The sequence below is a fragment of the Scyliorhinus torazame genome, chromosome 11 (genome assembly GCF_047496885.1).
Source record: "Scyliorhinus torazame isolate Kashiwa2021f chromosome 11, sScyTor2.1, whole genome shotgun sequence".
Classification (NCBI taxonomy): Eukaryota; Metazoa; Chordata; class Chondrichthyes; order Carcharhiniformes; family Scyliorhinidae; genus Scyliorhinus; species Scyliorhinus torazame.
Window position 1 is genome coordinate 73,251,554 of NC_092717.1, and position 20,286 is coordinate 73,271,839.

The 20,286-nt window shown below is 47.0% G+C and overlaps 1 protein-coding gene across 4 annotated transcripts in view; it reads left to right on the forward strand.

Annotated features, from left to right (window-relative positions):
* Window positions 1-20,286, forward strand: part of samd12 (sterile alpha motif domain containing 12) — a 234,754-nt gene that overhangs the window by 123,580 nt on the left and 90,888 nt on the right. The window contains exons 4-5 of one of the 4 annotated variants that reach the window (XM_072467406.1): window positions 984-1,124; window positions 4,635-4,959. In XM_072467406.1, the coding sequence (XP_072323507.1) occupies window positions 984-1,124; window positions 4,635-4,762 (269 nt within the window). In that variant the 3' untranslated portion in view covers window positions 4,763-4,959. Of the gene's footprint in view, window positions 1-983; window positions 1,125-4,634; window positions 4,966-17,023; window positions 18,194-20,286 lie in introns of those variants that run through there. The other 3 variants (XM_072467405.1, XM_072467407.1, XM_072467408.1) reach the window with 3 other exon arrangements.

Genomic DNA, 20,286 nt, shown 5'->3' on the forward strand with positions numbered 1-20,286 from the left:
ATAAAAAAACTCAATAGTTTTGTTAGTGGGGCGATATTATTACCAATGGTAGGTGAACCATTAAAAGCAAGATTTGGTGGGCCTTGTCAAATCTAAAAGAAATCGAGTGAGGTTAATTATTTGATGAAAATGCCAGATAGAAGGAAAATTCATCATATTCAACTCAATAGCCCAAAGCGCATCTCTTGTCCTGCAATCTAATTTTACCACATAGACTCTGATTTTCTTGGAGTTAAGTTCGGTTATGGCCTCAGGATTGGTACTGACAATTTAGCCACCCGTGCACCCAGCCTTTGCTCCAAGAATAAAAATTATAAATATGTATTTGTGCATACATGTATATCTATATTCCAGTGAATTACCTATTAAAATTAAGGTATTTTATCGAAGGGCACTGTTTCATGGTAGGTTTAATGGTGGTATTCAGAATAAACTTAAATGTGTAACTAGTGGATCTCTAGCTATCAGTAACTGTAAAAGATTTCAATGCTCCAGTATGCACTTCAGTTGAAAACCATTTGGCCTTCAAAATACAACTCCTTGGGTAACATCAGGGGCTGGTTTAGCACAGTGGGCTAAACAGCTGACATGTAAAGCAGAACAATGCCAGCAGCGCGGGTTCAATTCCCATACCAGCCTCCCCAAACAGGCACCGGAATGGTGCGACTAGAGGCTTTTCACAGTAACTTCATTTGAAGCCTACTTGTGACAATAAGCGATTTTCATTTTTCAACATGTAATCATTATAGAATCTGAGTTTAATCCTCCCAACTGAAATAGAGTGTCTTACTTTTAGCCACTTCTGGTTTGATTAGCAGCAAAATTAACAGAAGCAAAACACTGCAGATTCTGAAAATCTGAAATAAAATAATAAAATGCTGCAAATACGCAGCAGGTCAGGCAGCTCGTGTGGAGAGAGAAACTAGGTTAAGTTTTCAAAGCAATGACCTTTCATTAGAAGCTATAAATGTTATACGTTCCAGGTCGAGCACTTCTGAGATTGACTGACAAGAAGCTGGAAAGAATGGGTATTGTCCAAGAGACGCAGCGACAGCATGTCCTGCAGCAAGTTCTGCACCTGAGAGTCCGAGAAGAAGTTCGAAATTTACAGCTCCTTACACAAGGTACAGATTATAGATTTGCCTGAAGCTATTTGGCCAAGTTTATGCTGAGCGTTTCTAAAATTCAATGGTCGCCAATCCTCCGTATCAGTAACCATCATGTAACTGCATTTGAAAAATAAGTTGTATATTTTGAGTCAAATTAGAAATAATTTTGAAGCAGTACAATAGTTATTCTAAAGTCAGGATTAAGGAAAAAGTCTACTTGTGACAGTAAGCGATTTTCATTCATTTCAGTGGTTAGCCCTGCTGCCTCACGGCGCCGAGGTCCCAGTTTCGATCCCGGCTCTGGATCAGTGTCCGTGTGGAGTTTGCACATTCTCCCCATGCTTGGGTGGGTTTTGCCCCCACAACCCAAAGATGTGCAGGGTAGGTGGATTGGCCACCCCTTAATTGGAAAAAATTGGGTAATCTGAAACTTTTTTTTAAAAATGCTGGCTTGATGTCAAGGACAGTCATTCTCCCCATCCCTCAACTTGAAATGAAATGAATATGAAAATGGAAATCGCTTATTGTCACAAGTAGGCTTCAAATGACGTTACCATGAAAAGCCCCTAGTCGCCACATTCCGGCACCTGTTCGGGCTCTTTTGAGTGCTTTTGTCCATATTTGGACCAAGACCGTTAGTTCTGTGATAATGCCACATGATGGCCTTGTCGACACCACTACCATCACTTTTCTGATGATTGATAGGAGATTGATGGGGCAATAAATGGCTGGGTTGGTTTTGTTCTGCTTTTAGGAGACGGGATATACCAGGGCAATTTTCTACATTTTTATGTAGATGCCAGTGTTGCAGATGTACTGGAACAGGTTAGCTAAGGGTGCAGCTAGTTCTGGACCACAAATCTTCAGTAGTTTTGCCGGAGTGACAATGGAAACTACTTGACAAAGTCTTCAGCATTGTTGTCTTGGTACATCGTCTTTGAAGGATCCATTTATTGACATGTGATGTAAATCAAACTTTCTGAAGATTGTCATTTGTGACACTGAGGACCTCGGGCGATATCAGGATGCATTATCCACTTGACATTTCTGACTGATGATTGTTGCAAGTTCTTCAACCTTATCTTTTGCACTGATATGCTGGGCTTCCCAATTCACCAGGTTGACACTTCATATTTGGGAATGTGTGGCGCTGCTCTTGGCATGCTCTTCTGCGCTCTTTGCTGTATTGGGAACCGGACCATAATTTCAATCCTAATTTTGATATTTTCTGCGATGCCTGTAATTTTGCTGGGCCTTCACCAATCTGGCCTGCCCTATGATTTTAGTGTGCATATGCAGTCAGCACTTCATAAAGGAGGGGAAAACAACTAGTTCTGAAGAGATTTATTTCTCTTACTAGTTGATCTCCCTTTTTTCTTGCTGCAGGATATTTCTACAGGCAGCTGGTACCTTCCAGTACCTTGACTGACTAGCCATTTTTATTGGTGTTCCTTCTGAATGATCGTTGATTGACTATTTGATTCTGGAGGTGCTACTTTCAAAACTAAATTATAAGATCCTAAAATATACACTTTCAGCTGGGTAGCGATTGGGAACACAAACGGGCTAGTTTCTCACTCCATGTCTAATGGGTGTTGAGGCCAGTTGTGTGGCACTTGTGCTAAGATACATTGGAAATTGTTCCTGTGTTCTTTCTGATTATGGTCATTCTGAGACTTATTGGACAAAATTGCTAAGAAGAAAATAAGATGCTCACCGAAACAAAAAAATCAAGTACAAGGGCAAAAAAAGATGCATTGGAAATTTATGAGAAAAAAATCATGGAAGAAAATTGGATGATTTTAAAAATGGGAACAGCAAGGAAATTGGATGATGGGTGCATGCAAGGTAAGCACCAGTTGTTAGGAATTAATTTGCTTGGTCTTGCTCATAGGAAAATGGGTGCTGTGTTGAATTGTTTTGTTTCTTAGTGATTTTGCAACTGATTACCAAATTACAAAACATACTGGACAGAAATGTCTGATAAATCACAATTAAAGTTGTCAAGACTAAGATCAATATGTGGATGAATTCCATGGCTGGGATTCTCCAATCCAGTGGCCAAGTTCTGACGCCAGCGTGAAAAGCGGCGCGAGCCACTCTGGCATCAACGGTCCTCAAGTGGCAGATCTCCACTCCTTTCTCGGGGGCTTGTCCGGCGGCAGAGTGGTGTACTCAGCTCCGGCGCATGCGCGCCATGGCCGGCGCGAGTCTGCGCATACGCATGGGTTCCCGTCTCTGTGCCGGCCCCCGGGCAATATGGTGGAGCCCTACAGGGGCCTGGCACGGAGGAACATAGGCCCCCCACGGAACTAGCCCACCCGCCGATCGGTAGGTCCGATAGCGGGCCAGGCCACCGTGGAGGCACCCCCCCGGGATGGGACCATATGTAACCCACGCCAGTGGCCTCGGATGAACTTGGCGGGCACTCGGCCTTTCGAGGCCCAGAGAATCGCTGGGCATGGGCGCTTTCAAGGGCCCCCGACCGGCGTGGCGGCGATCCCGTGGGCGCCCGAGAATCAGCGCTGGAGAATCGGCGTGGCGCGATTCTCGCACCCCCTGCCGACCGGGTCTGAGAATCCCGGCCCATATTTCTTGCTTAAGAGGATAAATGCTTGTGTGTGAAACACAAAAAGTTGAGCATGCAAGTGCAGGAAGGCTAACAGAATGTTGCTCTTCTTTGCAAGGCAGATGAATATGAAAGTAGGGAACTTTTGCTACAACTGCGAAGGGCTTTGGTGAAATGACACCTAAGAGTACTGCATACAGATTAGTCTCCTTACTTAAGGAGGGATATACTTGCAGTGGAAACAATTCGGTGAAGGTTCTAGACATAGACATAGACATAGAACATACAGTGCAGAAGGAGGCCATTCGGCCCATCGAGTCTGCACCGACCCACTTGAGCCCTAACTTCCACCCTATCCCCGTAACCCAATAACCCCTCCTAACCTTTTTGGTCACTTAAGGGCAATTTATCATGGCCAATCAAACTAACCTTCACGTCTTTGGACTGTGGGAGGAAACCGGAGCACCCGGAGGAAACCCACGCAGACACTGGGAGAACGTGCAGACTCCGCACAGACAATGACCCAGCGGGAATTGAACCTGGGACCCTGGCGCTGTGAAGCCACAGTGCTATCCACTTGTGCTGCCCTAAATTGATTGATTCCTGGGATGAAGGGGGTTATCCAATGAGGAACGGTTGGGCCTATACTCATTAGAGTTTCGAAGAATGAGAGATAATCTTATTGAAACATACAAGATCCTGAGGAGGCTTGACAAGGTAGGTGCTGAGAGAATGTTTCCCCTTGCGGGGGAACTCAAAGGATCTTGGGTCTCTTCAAACTAGGAGTGACTAGACAGCAGAGTGTTGGAGAGATAGATCACAGCATAGTTAGCACGTCTAGTTTAAATTAGTAAATACTTTATTCTGAATTACTTGATCACTAGTTATAGTTCTGTAAGAGTACGCAAAGTCAATATTAATCAATTTGTTATTCATTATATCTGTTTTGCTTTAAGTTGAAGATTGGTGGTTTCTTGAGAATCATAACATCAGACAATTCTGGAAATACAAGGCAAAGAGTAACGATATATTACCAAAGAGTAATATAACAGTGGAGATGAGGAGGAATTTCTTCCTACAGTAGGATCATGAATCTTTGTAATTTTCTACCTTCGATACTGTGGCTGAGCCATTGAATATATTCAAGGTTAAGGTAGTCAGATTTTGGAACACTGGATAAAACAAATGACTGAGGATGCAGGAATCTGAAACCAAAAGAGAAAATGTTGGAAAATCTCTGCAGGTCTGGCAGCACCTGTAAGGAGAGAAAAGAGCTAACGTTTCGAGTCCAGGTGACCCTTTGAACTACAGGACGATAAACTCAAAAATATAAGCCATGAGTATGTTACAGCGAGTATATTCTATTCCTCTAGAGTTGTAAATTGTAATACTCCAATTTGTTTTGCATGTTTAATGCATTCACATATGACTCTTTTTGTTTGCATATTTAAACTTTTTTCCCCCGTGGTTCTTAATTTATTGATATCCTTACCTCTTTTATCTCACCAATATAGGTACTTTATTTCCTTTTTTCTTCTCCTCCTCCTTCAATAAGCTCCTTAACCTGCTGCTATGCAGATGGCCACTCAAGTCTCTCTTTTCAGACTATTCAAGAAGTACCCAAGAAGTCTCCAGCAGAGCAACCTTGCACCTTATGCAAAGCTCCTTAACTTGCTGCCATGCAGATGGCCACTCAAATCTCTCTTTCCAGAGTATCCAAGAAGTCTCCAGCATAACAACCTTGCACCTTATGCAAGACGATATAATCCAGAAACCCCACATCTTGGCTATTGTAAAGCATGACTCTTTTTACATGCTCGTCCTCTACTCTGGTGACCCGATTTCCCTACATTTAGTGCAAATACCCCGTCTGGGTATACTGTATAGATACGATGGCCCACATATCTTGAGGTGTGTGTGAGGAGGGCATGGTGTGTGTGAGGAGGGCAGGGTGTGTCTGAGATTTAACCTGTCTGGGTATACTGTATAGATACGATGGCCCACATATCTTGTGTCACATGCATCACAAGAGCCCCAAGCGAATCTAACCGTCTAGTAAAATAATTTTTCATTAGCATTAAACTATTCCAAGCATCAGACTCCATTCACTCCAACAACACTGTTATTAATTAGAGAGAGAAATAAAGAAAAAAGGCAGCTGGCCAATTGTTCCTCCTTGATCTTCCTCCAAGTCTGAACTGAGGTTAATTTATGGGCTTTTCTGGGCTTTCAATTTAAAACTGGTCTGGCTTTTCAAAGAAATGAATATTCAGTACATGCAAATTATATCCATGTAAAAATGGACCCGTACAGCTGACTCTGCGAAAATAAGCATTTTCTTTTTTTAAAACTCATTCACCTGTGACGTCTTAGGAATTGACACTTCATATCCACATTAGGACAGCCTGATTTTCTTATCATTCTTGTGTACCTTTTCAAGTCATTAAACCTCTTTATAGGCTATCTTCTTAGTCCAGAAAATAGTCACCATGGGTTAAGCAGAAAGTTATTGTCAGGCTTGCTAAGTCCATGGTATGTTCTGAGTCAGGTCCTTGGGTTAAAAGGTTTAGTGCAACTCAGAAAATTGTAATTTATAAAATGGGCTTTGATAAATGAAACAAAAGGAATTCAGAAGTTTGTCTACTTGGCCAATATCTTAGTTAGTACTTGTGACTTATCATATTTAATCTCAATTTGAAGTGATGGAGAAGCATTGAGTAAGATTAGCAGTATGTTCAGATTGGCTGATTTTCATCCATTAATACTAATGGACTTGGACTGCATGAAAGAGCCACACACGTTGTATGCATGATTTCCAACCAGTTAAATTAACGGTCAGGATTTTCAGTGTGTTTCTAACAGTGTGCGATGATTAATTCCTGACATCTTATTTCAGTTATAAAAACAAAATGCTCGAAATACTCGCAGATCTGACAGTATCTATGTAATGTAATCTCTAATTTACCTTAATTCTGATGAAAGGTCATCGACCTGAAACGCTAACTCTTTTTCTCTGCCCACAGATGCTGCCAGATCTGCTGAATACTTCCAGCATTTTCTGTTTTTGTTTCAGATTTACAGCATCCACAGTATTTTGCTTTTGATCTTATTCAGTTGCTTATGTATTCATGGCAACAATTTCTGCAAGAATAATACTGTTAAGTGGAAGATACGGTCTTGGAAATTTAAAAAATGTTCCAGGAAGTGTCAACGTTTACGCATGTCTCCAAACAGGATGAAGTTAAAGCTGTAGATTTAAGACATGCCATCATTTCCCTTCTCTTCACCCTGCCCTTCCTACACACAAAAATACCATAAGACATTATTTGGTGTCGTACTTATTTGCATGGTGTATGAACCTTTATCCTTAAATACTAATACCGACATTATTTTAACTGATATATTGTGACTTTCTTTTGGCAAGTGAATTCTTGTGGTGGATACCTTTTTAAGCAATAATCGAATCAAATTCTTTGACATGCAATTGAACAAGTCATCGAGAAGTTTTAGTGCTACAAAATGCAAAATAATTAATCAATGTTGTTTTGAAAATATATAAACTCAAAGAAGGCAGCTCACCACCACCTTCTCGAGGGCAATTAGGGATGGACAACAAATGCTGGCCTTGCCAGTGAAGCCCACATCCTGTAAAAACGAACAAAGAAAAAAAATGAAAAAACAAAGAAAGCTCCTGTGTGCCTATGCTAATAGGAGGTTTAAAAAAAGTCAACCGCCTACACAGCTGACTTAACCAGGACTGAACATTGCTTCATTTTCACTGCAGAAGTGCAAACATAATAAATATTTCTTGCTGTTATTCCACTGAATTGATGTGAAATTAAGTGTGCAATAAGGACCCAATTGCATTTTACAGAATCAGCAAATCCTCACTGCTTCCATAATTTTACTGCAAAGAAAGAATTCTTGCAACAAACCAGTCATATCCTAATGAATTAACCTTCCCTTTTTTCCAGAAAATTGTGTTTTTTGAGATTAAACCTTCATAAATGTCCCCATCACCACCAAAACAGATTAACTGGTCTTTATCTCACAGCTGTTTTTGGACCTTTGCCCAGTGCAAATTGGTCATCCCGGTTGCCTTTATACAGAAATATTTAGTTGACTGTGAAATGCTTTGGGTTGACATAAAGATGTAATGGATGTTGTGTAGATGAAATGTTTTTTATTTCATCAAACTCTCTATTGACACTTGGACTCCTAACACTAACTTGTTACGATACCCTGGACTAATGTGTGGCCAATTACAGCCCCACATGGCCCACAATCTGTGTGTGTGTGCACAGAGGGGAATAATGAGGTGAAAAAAATCAAAAGGAACAGGAAAAAGAGTCTTTGTGGTTTTTAGTACCTTAGTCTTTAAACTTTGCATTCCATTTGAGGCTTTTGTTATAGGTTCATTCAGGTCTCTGTAGTTTCCGAAATACAACATTCACAGCCTTTTTGGAGAGAGTGAGAGAGAGTTCTAGTCTTTGTTTGCAGCCTGTAATGGTTTCCCTGTAGATTCATTCATTCAGGTTCTCTGCAGGTTCTCTGCAGCTTCAGGAACACAGCACTCACAGCTTTTCTGGAGAGGGAGAGAAAGCAGGTCCTTGCCTTTGCGTGTCTCGGACTCAACTGCTCCCTCAGGTCGCTGAGAACCACCCCAATGCGATAGGATCCAATCGCCACTTGTTACCGGGCAGAGTACAGCCACCAGCCAATCAATCAATCCAAGCCCCACCCCATCTCTCTCTCTGGTGCTCAAAAGACGGAAGTTCGAACATAGAACATAGAACATTACAGCGTAGTACAGGCCCTTCGGTCCTCGATGTTGTGCCGACCTGTGAAACCACTCTTAAAGCCCATCTACACTATTCCCTTATCGTCCATATGTCTACCCAATGAACATTTGAATGCCCTTAGTGTTGGCGAGTCCACTACTGTTGCAGGCAGGGCATTCCATGCCCTTACTACTCTCTGAGTAAAGAACCTACCTCTGTCCTATATCTATCTCCCCTCAATTTAAAGCTATGTTCCCTCGTGCTGGACATCACCATCCGAGGAAAAACGCTCTCACTGTCCACCCTATCCAATCCTCTGATCATCTTGTATGCCTCAATTAAGTCACCTCTTAATCTTCTTCTCTCTAATGAAAACAGCCTCAAGTCCCTCAGCCTTTCCTCATAAGATCTTCCCTCCATACCAGGCAACATTCTGGTAAATCTCCTCTGCACCCTTGCCAATGCTTCCACATCCTTCCTATAATGCGGCAACCAGAATTGCACGCAATACTCCAAATGCGGCCGCACCAGAGTTTTGTACAGCTGCAACATGACCTCATGGCTCCTAAACTCAATCCCTCTACCAATAAAAGCTAACACACCGTACGCCTTAACAACCCTCTCCACCTGGGTGGCAACTTTCAGAGATCTATGTACATGGACACCGAGATCTCTCTGCCCATCTACACTGCCAAGAATCTTACCATTAGCCCAGTACTCTGTCTTCCTGTTATTCCTTCCAAAATGAATCACCTCACATTTTTCTGCATTAAACTCCATTTGCCACCTCTCAGTCCAGCGCTGCAGCTGATCTATGTCCCTCTGTAACTTGTAACATCCTTCCGCGCTGTCCACAACTCCACCGACTTTAGTGTCATTTGCAAATGTACTCACTCATCCTTCTACGCCCTCCTCCAGGTCATTTATAAAAATGACAAACAGCAGTGGCCCCAAAACAGATCCTTGTGGTCCACCACTCCTCAGACTCTTTCTTGACTGATTGATTGATTATCACATGTACCGAAGTACAGTGAAAAGTATTTTCACCGAGGGAACGTACACAGTACATAGTAGACAAAAGAATAATCAACAGAGAACGTTGACAAATGGTACATCGACAAACAGTGATTGGTTACAGTGCGGAACAAGGGGCCAAACTAAGCAAATACATGAGCAAGAGCAGCATAGGGCATCGTGAATAGTGTTCTTACAGGGAACAGATCAGTCCGAGGGGGAGTCGTTGAGTCTTGGAGCTGTGGGGAAGAAGCTGTTCCTAAGTCTGGATGTGCGAGTCTTCAGACTTCTGTACCTTTTGCCTAATGGAACGGTCTGGAAGAAGGCAATGCCTGGGTGGGAGGGGTCTCTGATAATGCTGTCTGCCTTCCTGAGGCAGCGTGATGTGTATACAGAATCAATGTGTGGGTCGCAAACTTGTGTGATGGGTTGGGCTGAGTTCTCCACACTCTACAGTTTCTTGCGATCTTGAACCGAGCAGTTGCCATACCAGGCTGTGATGCAGCTGGATAGGATGCTCTCTATCGCACATCTGTAGAGGTTTGTGAGAGTTGATGCAGACATGCCAAATTTATTTAACTTCCGTAGGAAGTAGAGACGTTGTTGGGCTTTCTTGACTGTTGCATCAACGCGAGTGGACCAGGACAGACTGTTGGTGACGGTGACCCCCAGGAACTTAAATCAATCAACCATCTCCACTTTGGAGCCATTGATGCAGACGGGAGTGTGTGTCGTGCAACGCATTCTAAAGTCGATGATCAGTTCCTTGGGCTTTCCAACATTTAGAGCAGGCATTGTCAAACTCGGGGGCGCGACCCGCGGGTGGGTGTCGGGAAGGTCGCGGAGCCATCTGTCGCGGCGCTCCCGATTGTGCAAATCCGCGTGCAACAGCCGCAGCAGCTGGCTTTTAATAATGCCGGCTGCGAGCGGCCTTCACAATGGCCAGGAACAGATAAAAGAAATTTGGCCGCACTGCGCAAGCGTGCCCGATCATTGGTGCGCATGCGCAAGACTATGCGCATGCGCACCGATGATCGGGCACGCATGCGCAGTGAGGCTGCATTTTTTTTTATATGGGCGCAGCCTGTTTTTTATAAGTTGGGGGGGGGCCAAAGGGACCCAAAACCATTTCCTCCATTTTTGTCAGCAACAAACCAGGTAAGAGAAAATGGTGGGTCGCGAAGGTCGGCCGGCGTGGGTCGCGAAGGTTGGCTGGTTGGTAAAAATGAGTCCCCAGAAAAAAAATTTGAAAACACTGATTTCAAGTGATGTTGTTTTTGGTACACCATACAACCAAGTGATTTAGCCAGATAGCAGAGTGTTCTCTCCTGTAACTTCTGAATACCTCATTCTCTCTGCTGCTTGACTTACAGATACTTGTCCATTAATCACCCATGGATCAAAAATGATAATGGCAAAATAAAAGAAAGGGGAAATAAGAGAATAAACTGGAAGGACCCTTACAAACTCCACAGTTAACTTAAAAACTGAGCTGATCTCCTGCAGATCATTTTAGGTGTCCATTTATAACCTGTACCTATCATGTATTCAAGAATAACTTCATTTTAGCCTGGATTTCCCCTTTTGAGCACTAGTGGTAATCCAAACACATGGCTGGAATTCTCTGGCCGGTTGTTGGCGGTAGGATTCTCTGCTCCCACCGGCAGCGCACCCCCGCCTGCAGGTTTCCCAGTTGCGTGGGGTGGGTTCAATGGGAATTCCCATTGACAGCAGTGGGAGCAGAGAATCTTGCCACCAGCGAACGTTGTGCCACCTCCCACTTCCATGAAACACGTAGCTGAGAGGCTGGAAAATTCCGCCCCATGAGCAAGGAGAGGAAGATTGAAGCAAAAATCACATTTTTTTTTTTTTAAATAATATTTTATTGAAAATTTTTGGTCAACCAACACAGTACATTGTGCATCCTTTACACAACATTATAACAATACAGATAATAATGACCTTTTTTATTTAAACAAGAACAAAAGAAAACAACAACAAATAAATAAATATTAAATAACAAAAAATAAAAACTAGCCCTAATTGGCAACTGCCTTGTCTCAGGCCACCCCCCCCCCCCCACCCCCCACACCCCAAGTCCTGGGCTGCTGCTGCTGCCTTCTTTGTTCTCCCCTATCTATCTTTCCGCAAGATATTCGACGAACGGTTGCCACCGCCTAGTAAACCCTTGAGCCGACCCCCTTAGGACGAACTTAATCCGCTCTAACTTTATGAACCCCGCCATATCATTTATCCAGGTCTCCACCCCCGGGGGCTTGGCTTCTTTCCACATTAGCAATATTCTGCGCCGGGCTACTAGGGATGCAAAGGCCAAAACATCGGCCTCTTTCGCCTCCTGCACTCCCGGCTCTTGTGCAACCCCAAATATAGCCAACCCCCAGCTTGGTTCGACCCGGACTCCTACTACTTTCGAAAGCACCTTTGTCACCCCCATCCAAAACCCCTGTAGTGCCGGGCATGACCAAAACATATGGGTATGATTCGCTGGGCTTCTCGAGCACCTCGCACACCTATCCTCCACCCCAAAAAATTTACTGAGCCGTGTTCCAGTCATATGTGCCCTGTGTAATACCTTAAACTGAATCAGGCTTAGCCTGGCGCACGAGGACGACGAGTTTACCCTGTTTAGGGCATCTGCCCACATCCCCTCCTCAATCTCCTCCCCTAGCTCTTCTTCCCATTTCCCTTTTAGTTCGTCCATCATAGTCTCCCCTTCGTCTCTCATTTCCCTATATATATCCGACACCTTACTGTCCCCCACCCATTTCTTTGAGATGACTCTGTCCTGCACCTCTTGTGTCGGGAGCTGCGGGAATTCCCTCACCTGTTGCCTCGCAAAAGCCCTCAATTGCATGTACCTGAATGCATTCCCTTGGGGCAACCCATATTTCTCGGTCAGCGCTCCCAGACTCGCAAACTTCCCATCCACAAATAGATCTTTCAATTGCGTTATACCTGCTCTTTGCCACATTCCATATCCCCCATCCATTCCCCCCGGGGCAAACCTATGGTTGTTTCTTATCGGGGACCCCCCCAGTGCTCCGGTCTTTCCCCTATGTCGTCTCCACTGTCCCCAAATCTTCAGTGTAGCTACCACCACCGGACTCGTGGTATAGTTCCTTGGTGAGAATGGCAATGGGGCTGTCACCATAGCCTGCAGGCTGGTCCCCCTACAGGACGCCCTCTCTAATCTCTTCCACGCCGCTCCTTCCTCCTCTCCCATCCACTTACTCACCATTGAAATATTAGCGGCCCAATAATACTCACTTAGGCTCGGTAGTGCCAGCCCCCCCCTATCCCTACTACGCTGTAAGAATCCCTTCCTCACTCTCGGAGTCTTCCCGGCCCAAACAAAACCCATAATACTCTTTTCTATCCTTTTGAAAAAAGCCTTCGTGATCACCACCGGGAGACACTGAAACACAAAAAGGAATCTCGGGAGGACCACCATCTTAACTGCCTGCACCCTCCCTGCCATTGACAATGCTACCATGTCCCATCTCTTGAAATCTTCCTCCATCTGTTCCACCAACCGCGTCAAATTTAGCCTGTGCAATGTGCCCCAATTCTTAGCTATCTGGATCCCCAGGTAACGAAAGTCTCTTGTTACCTTCCTCAACGGTAGGTCTTCTATTTCTCTACTCTGCTCCCCTGGATGCACCACAAACAGCTCACTCTTTCCCATGTTCAATTTATACCCTGAAAAATCCCCAAACTCCCCAAGTATCCGCATTATTTCTGGCATCCCCTCCGCTGGATCCGCCACATATAGTAGCAGATCATCCGCATATAAAGATACCCGGTGTTCTTCTCCTCCCCTAAGTATTCCCCTCCATCCCTTGGAACCTCTCAGCGCTATCGCCAGGGGCTCAATCGCCAGTGCAAACAGTAATGGGGACAGAGGACATCCCTGCCTTGTCCCTCTATGGAGCCGAAAATATGCCGATCCCCGTCCATTCGTGACCACACTCGCCACTGGGGCCCTATACAACAGCTGCACCCATCTAACATACCCCTCTCCGAACCCAAATCTCCTCAACACCTCCCCCAGATAATCCCACTCCACTCTATCAAATGCTTTCTCGGCATCCATCGCCACTACTATCTCCGTTTCACCCTCTGGTGGGGCCATCATCATTACTCCTAACAACCTCCGTATGTTCGTGTTCAGCTGTCTCCCCTTCACAAACCCAGTTTGGTCCTCATGAACCACCCCCGGGACACATTCCTCTATTCTCATTGCCATTACCTTGGCCAAGACCTTGGCATCTACATTGAGGAGGGAGATTGGTCTGTAGGACCCGCATTGTAGCGGATCCTTTTCCTTCTTTAAAAGAAGCGATATCGTTGCTTCTGACATAGTCGGGGGCAGTTGTCCCCTTTCCTTTGCCTCGTTGAAGGTCCTCGTCAGTAGCGGGGCGAGCAAGTCCAAATATTTTCTGTAAAATTCAACTGGGAATCCGTCCGGTCCCGGGGCCTTTCCCGTCTGCATGTTCCTAATTCCTTTCACCACTTCTTCTACCGTGATCTGTGCTCCCAATCCCATCCTTTCCTGCTCTTCCACCTTGGGAATTTCCAGCCGATCCAAAAACTCCATCATTCTCTCCCTCCCATCCGGGGGTTGAGCTTCATACAATTTTTTATAAAATGTCTTAAACACTTCATTCACTCTCTCCGCTCCCCGCTCCGTCTCTCCATCTTCGTCTCTCACCCCCCCTATTTCCCTCGCTGCTCCCCTTTTCCTCAATTGGTGTGCCAGCAATCTGCTCGCCTTCTCTCCATATTCATACTGTACACCCTGCGCCTTCCTCCATTGTGCCTCTGCAGTGCCTGTGGTCAGCAAGTCAAATTCCACATGCAGCCTTTGCCTTTCCCTATACAGTCCCTCCTCCGGTGCTTCCGCATACTGTCTGTCCACCCTCAAAAGTTCTTGCAACAACCGCTCCCGTTCCTTACTCTCCTGCTTCCCTTTATGTGTCCTTATTGATATCAGCTCCCCCCTAACCACCGCCTTCAACGCCTCCCAGACCACTCCCACCTGAACCTCCCCATTGTCATTGAGTTCCAAGTACTTTTCAATGCATCCCCTCACCCTTAAGCACACCCCCTCATCCGCCATTAGTCCCATATCCATTCTCCAGGGTGGACGCCCTCTTGTTTCCTCCCCTATCTCCAAGTCTACCCAGTGTGGGGCATGATCCGAAATGGCTATAGCCGTATATTCCGTTCCCCTCACCCTCGGGATCAATGCCCTACCCAACACAAAAAAGTCTATGCGTGAATAGACTTTATGGACATAGGAGAAAAACGAGAACTCCTTACTCCTAGGTCTACTGAATCTCCACGGGTCCACCCCTCCCATCTGCTCCATAAAATCCTTAAGCACCTTGGCTGCAGCCTTGGTTCCAACACCGTGTTAAAGTCTCCCCCCATTATCAGCTTTCCGGTCTCTAGGTCTGGGATGCGTCCTAGCATTCGCCTCATAAAATTGGCATCGTCCCAATTCGGGGCATACACGTTTACCAACACCACCATCTCTCCCTGTAATTTGCCACTCACCATCACGTATCTGCCCCCGTTATCCGCCACTATAGTCTTTGCCTCGAACATTACCCGCTTCCCCACTAATATAGCCACCCCCCTGTTTTTCGCATCCAGCCCCGAATGGAACACCTGCCCTACCCATCCTTTGCGCAACCTAACCTGATCTATCAGTTTCAGGTGCGTTTCCTGTAACATGACCACATCTGCTTTAAGTTTCTTAAGGTGTGCGAGTACTCGTGCCCTCTTTATCGGCCCGTTAAGCCCCCTCACGTTCCACGTGATCAGCCGAGTTGGGGGGCTTCCCACCCCCCCCCCCTTGCCGGTTAGCCATCATCTTTTTCCAGCTTCTCGCCCAGTTCCCACGCGGCTGTATTTCTCCCAGACGGTGCCCCCCCGCCCATCCTTTCCCGCACCCACTCCCCCCTTTCCCCAGCAGCAGCAACCCAGTAATTCCCCCCCTCCCCCCCCCCCCCCCCCCCCCCCCGCTAGCGTAATTACTCCCCCCATGTTGCTCCCAGAAGTCAGCAAACTCTGGCTGACCTCGGCTTCCCCCCGTGATCACGGCTCGCCCCGTGCGGCGCCCCCTCCTTCCTGCTTCTCTATTCCCGCCATAATTATCATAGCGCGGGAACCAAGCCCGCGCCTCTCCCTCGGCCCCGCCTCCCATGGCCAACGCCCCATCTCCTCTCCCTCCCCACCTCCCCCCATCACCACCTGTGGGAGAAAGAAAAGTTACCATACCGCAGGATTAATCATACAATCCCTCTTCACCCCCACCCCCCCACTCGTCCCACCACTTTGTCCAAACGTTCATTTTCGCAGTCCAATCATTCCAATTTTTCTTCTACAATAAAAGTCCACGCTTCATCCGCCGTCTCAAAGTAGTGGTGCCTCCCTTGGTATGTGACCCACAGTCTTGCCGGTTGCAGCATTCCAAACTTTATCTTTTTTTTGTGAAGTACCGCTTTGGCCCGATTAAAGCTCGCCCTCCTTCTCGCCACCTCCGCACTCCAATCTTGATAGACGCGGATCACCGCGTTCTCCCATTTACTACACCGAGTTTTCTTCGCCCATCTAAGGACCATTTCTCTATCCTTAAAACGGAGAAATCTCACCACTATGGCTCTGGGAGCTTCTCCTGCTCTCGGTCCTCGCACCATAACTCGGTATGCTCCCTCCACCTCCAACGGACCCGTCGGGGCCTCCACTCCCATTAACGAGTGCAGCATCGTGCTCACATATGCCCCGACGTCCGCCCCCTCCACACCTTCAGGAAGGCCAAGAATCCTCAAGTTGTTCCTCCTTGCGTTATTTTCCAGTGCCTCCAACCTCTCCACAGATCGTTTCGGTGTGCCTCCTGTATCTCCGACTTCACCACCAGGCCCTGTATGTCGTTTTCATTCTCTGCTGCTTTCGCCTTCACGACCCGAAGCTCCTGCTCCTGGGTCTTTTGTTCCTCTTTCAGCCCTTCAATCGCCTGTAATATCGGGGCCAACAACTCTTTCTTCATTTCCTTTTTTATCTCCTCCACGCAGCGTTTCAAAAACTCTTGTTGTTCAGGGCCTCATATGAAACTGCCACCTTCCGACGCCATCTTGGTTTTTGCTTGCCTTCCTTGCCGTTGTTCCAAAGGATCCGCTGCAATCCGGCCACTTTCCTCTCCTTTTTCCATCCGTGTCCAGGGGGAACACCCTTCTGGTTTACCGCACGGTGTTTTCAGCCGTTAAAATTGCCGTTGGGGCTCCTATCAAGAGCCCAAAAGTCCGTTTCACAGGGAGCTGCCGAAACGTGCGACTCAGCTGGTCATCGCCGCACCCGGAAGTCCTCCAAAAATCACATTTTATTATATGCCTTCAGGATGACGTCCGGTGATGGGGATGAGCTGAGCAGTCACACATCAGCTGACTCTCCTACAGAACACAGTAAAGTAGGCACTTTTAGACATGTTTTGCCCGATAATTCAGACTTATTCTATTCTTAAACAGAAAAGGAAGAGGAAAAGAACAATATGCCAGCATGCAGTCGCTCAAGACAGCGCAGGAAAGCCAGAAGCGGTGGCAAAGGGCAGGAACAGTAGTCGGTGGTCCCAAGAGGCGAGGGGTCCCGCCCCCGAGAGAGGGAGACCGATGAACGGGTCAATGGGTGCCGCCGCAATCTGGAGGGGGATGGAAGACATCCCTAACCAAGGAGTTGACCATGATGGAGGAAGTGATCAAAGCGGCGATCCAGGTGGCGGTCAAGGTTGCAGTGGCGGATGTGCTGGTCGCCATGCAGACGGCCCTCGAAGGAATGGGGAAGAAGCTGGAGGCTCGGGGGAAGAGAATCCAAGAGCTCAAAAAGGCTTTGTCCACCCAAAGCAACAGGATCGTCGCTCTGGAAGCAGAGATAAACAGGTTGGTGGTGACCCAAGGGCGCCTGAAGGGGAAAGTTGAGGATGAGGAGAACCGGTCTCGACGGCAGAACATTCGAATAGTGGGCCTGCCAGAGGGGATCGAGGGCAGAGATCTGACTGACTATGTGGCTCAGATGCTGGGCACCTTGGTCTGATGGGACAGCTTCCCCAAGCCACCGGAAATCGACCAGGCCCAAAGGTCACTCCGACCGAAGCCTAAGGCCGGGAGGCAGCCAAGTGCGATAATTGCCAAGTTCCACAGGTACCAGGATTGGGAGAGAATCCTGCATTGGGCAAAACGAGCAATTGGGAAGGATACAGGCTACAGGTGTACCAAGACATTGGGGCAGTCGTGGCAAAACGCAGTGCCGAGTTTAACCAAGCAAAATCAGCCCTAAACAGGAGCGGTATAAAATTCTGGGTGTTATTCCCAGTCAGGCTCTGGGTGACATTCCAGAACAAAGGGCATTATTTCATCACCCCGGCAGAGGTGGGCAAGTTTGTGCGGGCGAATGGCCCAGACAAAAGGCAGACAATGCAGCGATGAGTGAAGACGCAGGGAGAGAAAAGAAAAGTTACGGACATAGAACAATTTTTGCATGGGCTGGTATTGCCTCGGTTTGAGCAGGAGCACCAGCTCACAGGAAGGGAGAGGTGAAGGCAGCGGAGTGCAGGAAAGGGTGAAGAGGAGACCGAGGCAATTGATTGGGCATAAGGAAGGGGAAGGGTCAGCCCCGGGGGGGGAGGGGGCCATCACACTAACGGGAAAAGCTAGCGGCAGAGATATGAAAGAGAGGGGGGGCTGCAGTGCATCCCCCGGCGGGGAGGGTGCGTCGGGGGGGTGGGGGGCAGACAGGCAAATGTGGGGTGGGGCAGACAAATGTGGGGTGGGGGGGGTGGGGCAGACAAATGTGGGGTGGGGGGGGCGATATGGGGATGGGGCTGGGGAAGGTAGAAAGAGGGACAGCGGAGAAAGATGGACCATGGGAGGAGCATAATGATAAGGAAGGGAAGGCTCTAGAATGGCTTCAACAGGTCAGGTTGAGTTGATGCAACAAGATGGCAGCGTAAGCAGCCACTATGGAGGGTTCCTGGATAAAGGGTAACCCCAGAGAGCAGAGGCCCAGCCTCATGATGAGAACAGTGTCTGCGACCATTTTGGATGGCCCCATAACAAAGACAAAGCCCGGAGTGCAGTGGCACATCCACCAGGTAAGCATGGTTGATACTGCGGGAAGGGGAGGGGGGGGGGAACAGAAACCCCCAACCAGAATTATCACCTGTAAAGTTAGGGGACTTAATGGCCCTGTGAGAAAATCCAGAATCTTCGCACATTTGAGAAGTTTAAAAGCCAATGCACCTTGGAGAAGGACAGACAATAATAATAATCGCTTATTGTCACAAGCAGGCTTAAATGAAGTTACTGTGTAAAGCCTCTAGTCGCCACATTCCGGTGCCTGTTCGGGGAGGCCGGTGGGGGAATTGAACCCGCGCTGCTGGCCTTGTTCTCCATTACAAGCCAGCTGTTTAGCCCACTGTGCTTACATAAGCTTCCTTCTTCCTCTTGACTAGAAGCTCCACTTCTCTTGTCATCCAAGGCTCCTTCACTTTACCATTCCTTCCTTGTCTCAGTGGGCCAAAACTATCCAGCAGTCGGAGCAAGTGCTCCTTAAACAATCCCCACATTACTGTTGTTCATCTCCCTGAGAACAACTGTCCCCAATTTATTTATGCTCCTCAGCTCCTGTCTAATAGCAAGATAATTTCCCCTCCCCCAATTAAATACCTTCCCATACTGTGTGTTCCTTTCCCTCTCCATGACTATGGTAAAGGTCAAGGAGTTGTGGTCACTATCACCAAAATGCTCTCCCACCGAGACATCTGACCCCTGGCCTGGTTCGTTGTCAAGTACCAAATCCAATATAGCCTTCCCCCTAGTCAGCCTATCTGCATATTGAGTCAGGAATCCTTCCTGGACACACCTGACATCTGCTCCATCCAAACCATTTGCACTAAGGAGGTTCCAGTCAATATTAGCGAAGTTGAAGTCACCCATGACAACAACTCTGTTACTTCTGCACCATTCCAAGATCTGCCACCCAATCTGTTCCTCCATCTCTCAGCTACTATTGGGGAGTCTATAGAAAACTCCCAATAAAGTGAGTGCACCTTTCTTGTTTTCGACTTCCACCCATACTGACTCAGTAGACAATCACTCCTCGACTACTTCCTTTTCTGCCGCTGTGATGCACTCTCCAATTAACAGTGCCACTCCCCCTCCTCTTACCTCCCTCCCTATTCTTCTTGAAACATCTAAACCCTGGAACATGGGCAGCACGGTAGCATTGTGGTTAGCACAATTGCTTCGCACCTCTAGGGTCCCAGGTTTGATTCCCGGCTTGGGCCACTGTGCGGAGTCTGCACGTTCTCCCCGTATGTGCGTGGGTTTCCTTTGGATGCTCCGGTTTCCTCCCACAGTGCAAAGATGTGCAGGTTAGGTGGATTGGCCATGCTAAATTACCCTTGGTGTCCAGAATTGCCCTTAGTGTTGGGTGGGTGGGTTATGGGGATAGGGTGGAGGTGTGGGCTTGGGTAGGGTGCTCTTTCCAAGAGCTGATGCGGACTTGATGGGCCGAATGGTCTCCTTCTGCATTGTAAATTCTGTTTATAAAAAAAAACATCTAACAACCATTCCTGCCCCTGTGAAATCCATGTCTACCTAATGACCACAGCATCCTTGAGGTACTGGAGCAGTTTGGGCTCGGGATAGGGTTTACCTCTTGGGTGAAGCTCCTGTACAATGCCCCAAGGCGAGCATTTGGACCAACATCACAAGCTCTGAATACTTCCAGTTGC